This window comes from Malus domestica, chromosome 04 (genome assembly GCF_042453785.1).
Source record: "Malus domestica chromosome 04, GDT2T_hap1".
Lineage (NCBI taxonomy): Eukaryota > Viridiplantae > Streptophyta > Magnoliopsida > Rosales > Rosaceae > Malus > Malus domestica.
This window is the reverse complement of record NC_091664.1, coordinates 25802352-25811988: the sequence shown is the minus strand read 5'-3', so window position 1 is coordinate 25811988 and position 9637 is coordinate 25802352. Positions and strand designations below refer to the sequence as shown.

General features: G+C 35.2%; 1 protein-coding gene across 1 annotated transcript; it reads right to left on the bottom strand.

The window, feature by feature from the left end:
- Window positions 1-5981: 5981 nt before the first annotated feature.
- Window positions 5982-8637, bottom strand: LOC103433746 (uncharacterized). Its single transcript, XM_008372025.4, has 9 exons — window positions 8375-8637; window positions 8192-8254; window positions 8067-8122; window positions 7606-7699; window positions 7324-7384; window positions 6921-7002; window positions 6764-6819; window positions 6483-6546; window positions 5982-6339 (listed from the first exon to the last, which is right to left on the bottom strand). Exons 1-9 carry the CDS (start codon window positions 8513-8515, stop codon window positions 6276-6278), a joined length of 681 nt encoding a protein of 226 aa, XP_008370247.3. The 5' UTR covers window positions 8516-8637; the 3' UTR covers window positions 5982-6275.
- Between the last annotated feature and the right edge of the window lie 1000 nt (window positions 8638-9637).

Sequence of the window (9637 nt, the reverse complement as noted above, 5' to 3'; positions counted from 1 at the left end):
TTAGGAGATAGGCTAGTCGATTTTAGCCTAGGTGAGCAACTAGGCTCCCCAGAGCCTAGTGGATTGGAGGGGTGAAGAAGTTTTGAGGGGAGGGAGGGATTTAATCGCCTATTCCCTAGAAGATTTGAGAGGGGTGGAAGTGCTCTAAAGCAAGGTGTGCTCCATTGCTACCTTGAAATGAGAGGTGCCTGCGCGCTTGTTCTTATTATGCTCCATTTATAGGAAGGGAAGAAAGTTAAAGTTTATGTTTCACTATAAAAATAATTCGTAATATAGGGAGTAGTCTATAACCTTAAGTCCTTGCAAAGTTTCTTCTTCACCGATGCGAGATTCTTTTACCTTCACATCTTCACACGCCCCCTCATGTGTGACAAGTTTTCAAGTCAGACACATAAACAACACAAATTGGGTGACATAGAGCACATGTGGCTATTAGTCTTCACACGTGAGCAAACATAGATGTAATACCATGAAGAAAGTTGAGGTTCCACCATATAACAAACTGACTAGCCCAACCTCTTATAAGTCTTTGCAAAGTTTCTTCATTCACCAATGTGAGACTCTTACCTTCACATTCTCATAGAGAATTGCTAGCTGCTAATTTTACCGAACAACAAAATATTGGGAGCTATAAGAAAAAAAATGATCATTTTTTTTCTTTTACAAGCAATACTATATTACAAATTTAAGATACCTTACAACAAGAAAATACACACCCAACAAAACTGCCACAAACTAGGTATAGAACTTATCACAAACAGATATTCTTCTCGCATACAAGTAAATCAAGTTTGAGATTTTTCAACCAAATGAAGATAGATACCATTGAATCAATTACTAGTTGGTGAAAAAAAAAAACAAATGATAATTAGCTACCAAGTTGAGGCCAAAAGTGGAGAGATTGGCTAGCTTTCGGCTGTAAAGTTCCATTAATAATGGAGAAAGACATAATTAAGAACCATAGAGGTGTACTAGATAGAACAAAATTAAATAGAACGTAGGCATGATTAAACTCAAAACTATGTGCAATTTACAAAACAAAAGGTTGGTATAGGTTAAAATCGTACTTAAGAAAGGCATGCGTGCTATATGAGAATCACAGCATCACGTTCCCAATCAGTTGGGACCAGCAGCAAAGGGAGACCCCTTCAGTTGTACGAAGATGCTAAGCAGGACCAACCAAAGCTTCAGCATATGGACCGACAGTTTACCAGATAATTAACCAACTTGTGATGTATCTAGCTTCATAATTAAGTATATTTGTGCATGTAATAACCTTTTGGATACCTAAATAAGTTGATTAAGATCTATGCTTTTGGTGGTTTTATTTAAATTCTTTCCTTTTCTTTTTCTTTTTTCTCTTTCTTTTTTGTGTGTGTTTTGGATTCCTGCATATGTATGAGCGTGTGCTAAATAATTATTTTTGATAATCATGATAAAAGAAGTTGCCTGAGCCAATAATTTAGGAAAACCATGGAATAGTTATATATTATCATTGTACTTAAAAAGGCAGAGAACACGTTGGAAGAGAGTAATCTGTGTAATAATGCATAGCACTATTTGGTCCAGCCATTGGTTGGTTGCACTGGTCTTACGAGAGGGTGGAGGAAAATGTAAATTAACTTTTTTCATTAATTTATATTATCTCATATATAGATTAGGTAAATTGATAAAGGTCATGCCAAGTTCAATGTGAATCTCATCATTATAATTTACATTTCAAATGGCTTGTCTTCATCCTGCCGATTAAAGAAGTATGCATTTGAAAACTATACGAGTTTATGACCTAATTCTTACGGTGGAAAACTATGTGAGTTTAGGGTTTCGGATGGTACGAAAACCGCTTTGAATGAAAACCTAACCATCTTAACCCACTTACCCACCGTTTTGTCACTTTTGTGTTAGTTTAACGGTGTATCATGCACTTATATGTTTGTATCAATGGTATATCTTTCTATGCGTTAGATATATGCATATGCATGTAAGAAATCATTTAACAAGTTCTAGATCTTACCAAATGAGACTTTACCCCCCGTTTTCCACTTTTGTATTAGTTTTATGGTGTATCATGCACTTATATGTTTGTTTCTCTTTCATCAACAATATATCTTTCTGTGCGCATAATATGCATATGCATGTAAGAGATCAATTTAACAAGTTCAAGATCTTACAAAATGAGAATTAAATTTCAAAAATAATTTACATCCACAATTATCATCGACTAAGCATTAGTAAATGTAATAATGTGTTGTTAAATAATTTACATCCACAAATGCTCTAATTTCTTTACTCAGCTGGTTCCTTATATTAAGAATCAACGTTCAAGAATGAAGAAAGTTGAGATTCCATTACAAAAACAATTGGTAATATGTGGATTAGCCCAACTTTCTTATAGACTCATACAAAGTTTCTTTTTATATCAATATGAAATTCATTCTCAACACAAGAATCCTTGGAGACAAGAAGAAGTTGAAGTCACTTAACTGAGAAAGTGAATTTCTATTGTTCGTCGTTGTACCATGAATCTCAGTAGTGGGGACCAACCAAACCTCCAATGACATAGCCACACAAACAGATTTTTTATGTCTTCCATTTTCTACTCATTGCTTTGTTCCCCCTGAGGTCTAGTCACTGCGGGTCCACCCAATGGATCTATAATGAACTCAAGGAGACGAACTTAAACAAATCAAAAGGAAAGCTTTCATGGAGTTAAAGAATCCATTAAGGCTTCTTTATCTCCAGAGATAGAGAGTTAATTAAGATCATCCAGTACTTTTGTTTAATCTGAGACAACTCCAAGTGCTGCCTTGTAGTCACACGGCAACATCTGTCCATGTCAAAATATCGGGCACGAAAGAAAGATATGCAGTAGCTATCGATATACACTCTGTATATATATCCTTCGATGTTTTTCTCTGTTTTTTTTTCACGATACATGCATGCTTTCTTTGCTTGTCTCTCAGAGAAATTAAGAGGAGACAGAAAGGGACAAAATTGGCCTCACACTAATGTGCTAGTTCTTTTGCGCACCAAATAATTATAAACTTTGGTCGATCTTATTGGTGGATATAAGTTGAACAACTATATATAATTAGCACTAATATACCCATTACCTATTTAATCATATACTTGCCGACGGCAAATTATATGCTAACAATTAGCTTTTTGTTTAGTTAATATTCTTTTACAAATGTGATTGTATAAATCAAGGAGTAAGATTCTAATAGGATTTGGGATATCTAATTCTTTACGATTTGTATCACTTGTGCAACAAGTAAAGCTTACCAAATTAAGGCATAGGACTATGAGGGGAGTGTGCAATTCAACACATTATCAGCACGAATTATCTCTCTAGAGAGAAGATCAAGTCAAACAGTGTCTTAATTTGCGATCATAATCCAAGTAGCATCTAAAACTTTATCTTTGTCAAAGTTCTATAAACCTTTATGCATGTTAACCATCCCATGAAACATGAACCATATTTCAATTTCGAAGTATATATCTTGCAATGTTTGCAATAGATTATTCTGATTTGAACTTGGATTATTTAATTACATACGTGCGTGGAAAGAAAAAAAAAGAATAATTAAAACCATAATTGCACCGTGTACGCTGAGCCGACGAGTCTAGAACCCAGACCCAAAAACGAAGACGTTTTGGTCGTCTCCTTCCCCAAGTCGAGGTTGTGCGTCTCCTTGGCTTCCCCAAATGCCACTGATGGCAATTCGTCGTTATGGTTGGCCTACAACCAATCTTCGGCGGCTAATTTGTTTTTTTTCTACCATGGTTACATGTATTTTATATAATTACCATTTGATGGTAGTTATAATTCATGTGAATATCTGTATTTAATACAATCATCATCTGACAATTGAGATGGTGATTGATTGTATAAAATATATGTAAGTATTATAGCTAAATTCTGAATTTAATTGATTGTTTTTGCCAAGAAATTAGCTTGATTAACTTTGATTGATTATGATCAAGTTAATTAAATTAATTTTAAACAGATGCTGCAAACCCTCTATTATATGGAGGTCGAAAAATCATTGAAATTGGAATTGTCTACACATTATCAATAAATCATTATCGTATCGACTTGAAAAATTCCAGAAATATCTACACATACGATAAATATATTTGCTGCATTAAGAAATTATCATTTTTTTTCCTTCTTGATGCAACTTAGGACTGTTTGATAAAATTGATTTTAAATTCAAACTAAATTATGAAAACTTACGAAAGTAGCTTTAAGATTTTAACTTTCAATTGTTTTAGACAATTGTTATTGGTACTCTAAAATTTTCATTTTGCACTCAAAACTTTCCATATTTAGAAAGAAAACTACACTTATGAAATATGCAAGATGAGATTTTTGAAGTGCAAAAAACGGTTCATTTGTTTAAATGAAAACTAAAACTTGAACTGCTTATCAAACCCATATTTAAAAACTGGTCTTTCTTTATATATTGGAAAACAGCTATATTTTTTTTATTTTGGTTTCTGTGGTGATACCACACTTTTACTGTGGCCCTCGTGATGAAAAAATTATTAATTAAACCCTTGTGGTGAGTTCCGTTAGCTATTGAAGCCAAAACTTAAACTTCCGTTAGTTTTCCTTAAATAGAGGCATGAATATATTTTTCGGTCGCAAGACAAGAAGCAAACCTATACCAGGGAACTTATCTCACCCAGGAAAAAAAAACAAGTAACACGAAAAAGTCATAAACATCGACCAAAAGCAATGGATGTGTTTGTTTCCACAGAATCCACCGCCAGCTGATGGAGAAGAGAAGAAAAAGGTCCTCCATATTTCAGCAGGATCCATCACCAAATCAACGACAAATGCCTTGGGTTTCTAAATTTGTTTGATTAGAAGACTTTAACCTCTACACATGAGACTCACATGTGCTTATTTAATGGAAACTAACATAATTTTAGGTTTGGACACCAATTGACAACGGACCTCATCATGATGGTTGAGTTAACAACATTTTCATCGCGAGGGTCACATTAAAAGAATGGTATCACCATGGGGACCGTACAAAAATTTAGCCTTAAAAAAATAGTTCTTTTTTTTCATGGAAGGGAAGGAAGAGAACCGGACAGTCGGACTACTATCCCACGGGGGCTTACGAACCAGTCTTCATTGTGTGGAAAATTAAGGGCCAACTAAAACTACTATAATCTGTGTTTGATCGGAATTACTTAATCTCCACATCATGATTAAATAATCGCTCACGATCGCATGTACTCCAGCCGCCTTTTGATCAGATTAATGATTGTATCAGGAAATCCATATCCCAGTAGGAGTAGTAGTTCTCCAGCACGTACAAATACTATATAACTCTCACTCTCTCAGACTATTTCTTTCCAACAACAACAATCATGTCTTCACTAATGTTCCACCCTGTTAAGAAAATCGCCACTCTCTTCCGAAAGTTGTTAGGTTTAAGGATGCTGTTCGAGAACAAATCACACGAACGATTTGTTCCCGTTCATGATCCAAATATCGAGACAGTAATTGTATATGTGGGCGAAGAGAAGACAAGATATGAAGTTCCGGAGAAGTATTTCTCGAATCCAATATTCGAAGCGTTCATCGTCAAATTATTACGGGAATCGGGGCAGGAATTCGATTGCGAAGATGAAGAACCTCTCATGCTTCCATGCTGTTCTACCGACATGTTTGATCGGTTATTGAAGCACGCCAAGGAATATTTTCTGTATACACATTTGTATGAAGTGTTCGTGACAAACCCTTACCACCCTGTCAACTTCGTTCACCAACCCACGATAAATAATCCTTCACGTATGTAACCGAGATTCTCGCAGGTGTAAAATTAGGCCAGTTGACGAGAATTTGAGTCTGAATTCCTGCCCGATAAATTAGAGTAGTTTAGAATATTGCGTTGGAAAAAATATAAATCCAAGATTTTCTTTATCTAGTGAGGCTAATTTATTATGTACGGCATTGCTGCTTCAATATGCAAGTTGATTTGTTAGATTAAAAACAAATTATAAATATTCTAGAGGTACATCTGTGAGAGTTTACAAAGAAACGTTTATGACCTACATATCAATCTGATTAGTTAAATCTCGGACCAGGCTCATTCAGCTTTCTTCTTCTAGAGAGATTGGAGATCGAGAGTGAATTCAGATAACAACATACGCGTTCACTGCATTGTAATTTGTACCTACCCCAACCAATTTCACTCTCTTTCGGACTGAGTTGCACATGCAGACAATATATCGACGCTTTCAATGGTGTTCTATCATTCAACCTTTGCCACACCTCCAGCAGGCATGTTGCTTTCTGCGACTCTCTCCCTCACAAACCTGGATAGAATAACAAAATTCCACATTACCAGACAAATAGGTAGAGCAAAGCATGAATACCCGCGCAACAGTGATCGAAACTTAGCTTGTTCATAAAGTCTAGTTTCTAGGCAACAAAGTAGCCCAATGTTTCTGAATATTACCTTGCTAACTTGTCCCGTGATGATTGCAAAATGTATATCGACAGAATAAAAGAAAGCATGAGACCTGTTGAATGCATGAAAACATTTAGTAGCTATAGTGTCAGAAAAGCTCTACATTGAGGTGGTCTCGCATTTAATTTATGCATGGATCGTATTGGATTTGGATATCGTAAAGCATCAAAGAAATGCATGTTCTATAAACAGTTGGATAGAAGATAGGCTTGCAGGTAGGAATAGGATAATGAATACACAATGAGCATAATGAAGCACTGATTTTTTACCCGATCCAAACAGTACATAAAATCCAGATGTCACGTCTATCTCTGATTGCTCCTCCCTGTAACAACAAGATTATGTCACATCTCACAAAGTGAAAATTCCAAAACCCCAAGATTTACACAAATCCATAGCTAAAAGATAAGTGAAGGTGAAACTGACCATGTATATCTGACCAACACATGCTTTGGCCAGTGCTGAGCATCCCAAAATTGTTTACGAACATCCGGATGGATTTCTACATCTGCTCAGGACAGAACAATCCACAACGGTTATAAGAACTCCTTGAACAATAGCAAAATAAACTCGAACTATAGGTGCCTTTTTTTGTGTCCGAAAATGATATTAAGACTCAAAACTATATCAATGACAATCAGAGAAGTCCTATTCCCTGCTTTCATTTAGACTGACCTAAATGGTGAAGAAACTAAACTAACCAAAAACATGATAAACGCATAAAGTGCCTATGTTACAAGACAATCCCTTCCAAAGAGCCAGCTAGGTTCACTATGATAAAGAAAATTATTGAACTAGATTACGGAATGAGCAAAATGGCAATACGTACAGTGGTGAGGCATATCCACAACTTTAGCAGTGACACCATGCAAATCACTTCCTGAATACCTCTGTATTGCATATAATTTGACCACAATAACAGATTAGTTCAATAGAAAATACAGAAAATAACTTCTATCCTTTCCATATAACTAGTTTTTCTAACAGATATAACGTTACAGAATCAAGTGTTTGCATCTAAAAGAAGCTATCCCAGTAAGCCACTATTTTCCAATTTCTCAAAAGATGTGGCATCGTACATATGTTGAAACGCTCATAAATCATGACTTACCAAATGGACATCAATCATTGGGACCTCGGAACTTTTACGATTTATCACAAAAAGCCAAGGTACTAAAAACTTTTCTCTCCCAACTTGAAATGATCTGCACAAAAAGCTCTCTGTAAATATGAATTTGACCAGAAATGTTCATAACAATACTAATTCACTGCTAAACGTGAATTGGGTGTCAAAAGGAAATTCGACGAACAACTGTTAATTTATTAGTAACATTATAATCCGAGGTTTTGCACATTCAATTGCAAAGTACAAACAAAGTAAATTCAGCTACCAAACTCCAAACTTGAAATTCTCAAATTACAAAACAATATCTCGATTGCGAAACATTTCGCCCTTGCTTATACAGATAGTTTAGCTGATTCCCATTGTTTACAATCTAAAACTGATAATACACAGCAAAGAAACAAAATTTGAATCAAAAGACGAAACTTTAAAGCCTTAATTATACTCACATTTTATAAGCATCAGCTCCTGTATAGCCCATCGGCTTCACTAGAGGAACTAACACCTACATATTTATACACCACAAAAATTTACTAACCATGTAAAATCACCAAAAAATAAACCCTATATTTACCTCACGATTCACGGCAAAAATTGGGCAGTGTCGACCGATCATATCGTGCCATTCGGTTTTCATCTGAAACCGCGAAATTGCACAAAACCCATTAAAAATTTAACAGAACCCATTAAATTTGAACAAAACCCATTAAAATTGAGCCGAAATTGAATAAATATTCTAGAGAGAGAGAGTACGGACAGAGTGATAAAGGCCCATCTTGCTCATGGGCACGATGTCGCCTGGCTTGTAAGCGGCAGATATGCAGGGCAGCATGGAGAAAGAAATCAACAGAGGGAGCAGCAGGAGTGAAAATCTCGACCCCCTTCCACTTCCCGCCATCTTGTAATTTCTATCGCTCTGAAACTTTGACTCGATCTTATGAAGTTGGAGACTGGAGGTTGCAGGTGATGCAGTCGCCGGGCAGAAATGTGAAGGAATTATTATTTCGGGTTTGGAGTTTGGAGAATTTGGGTCAGGCCCAAAACATATAGGAAAGTTACATATGGGCCTAGGGTTTGGAGTTTGAATAAAATTGCTCTGGATACCCACACAGTTTTATTTATTTATTGGTGTAAATATACCAAACTAACATTTTTTTGAGTTAAAAAAATAACATTCAACGGAATTTGTCCTAGTACTTTATTTATTTACAAATAATATATTTTTTGTGAATTTTTTTTGTTTGAGACGAAATTGGACTCAAGACATCGAGGAGAAGAGTAAATATTCTTAACCAATTAAACGATCACGATTTTACTCATTGTAATTGAATTGTAATGACTGATGAGCATTAAACTACAATCTTGAAAGTAACAAATATTGCTTGACTTCTTTAATGTAAGAATTCATTCTTTTTAGCAAACAAATCTCAGTTTAACACGTACGAATAAAGTTTTCTTTTTCTCATGTTTATATGCTACTTCTAATATGCATTGTAGATAAATAGTTCGTTTGGAAATACTTTTAAAATGATTGAAAGTGTTTTTGAAACCAATCATTCGTAAAAAGGCAAGTGAATCTTGAAAAAACACTTGAAGTTCTTCTTGCAAGAAGCAATTAACTGGTGCTTCTTGTAGAAAACATTTGAAGTGTTTTTCATATTAAAAAACAATTTCACCAAAAACGCCTTCAGTCATTTTAAAAGCATTTTTAAACGAATACAAAGAGCCAAAAAATTAACAGTCTCCACTTGATATTTTCCCATCTTAGTTGGTTAACACGTGGATTTTAGTTAATTTTGGACCTAATGTCCCTTTTTGGTTTAATTTTGGACCAAATGTCTTAAAGATTACTAAATGGTCCACGTGGACTTCTTGGTTGGTTGGGGCACTCTAGGAGTCTAGACTCTAGTTGATTCTCTACGTTGCTTCTCCTTGGACCACTCATTCCCCTGGAACTTATACGAATCAATCACCATTTCTAACAAATTAATAGCATTTCGAATAATATTATATAATAATG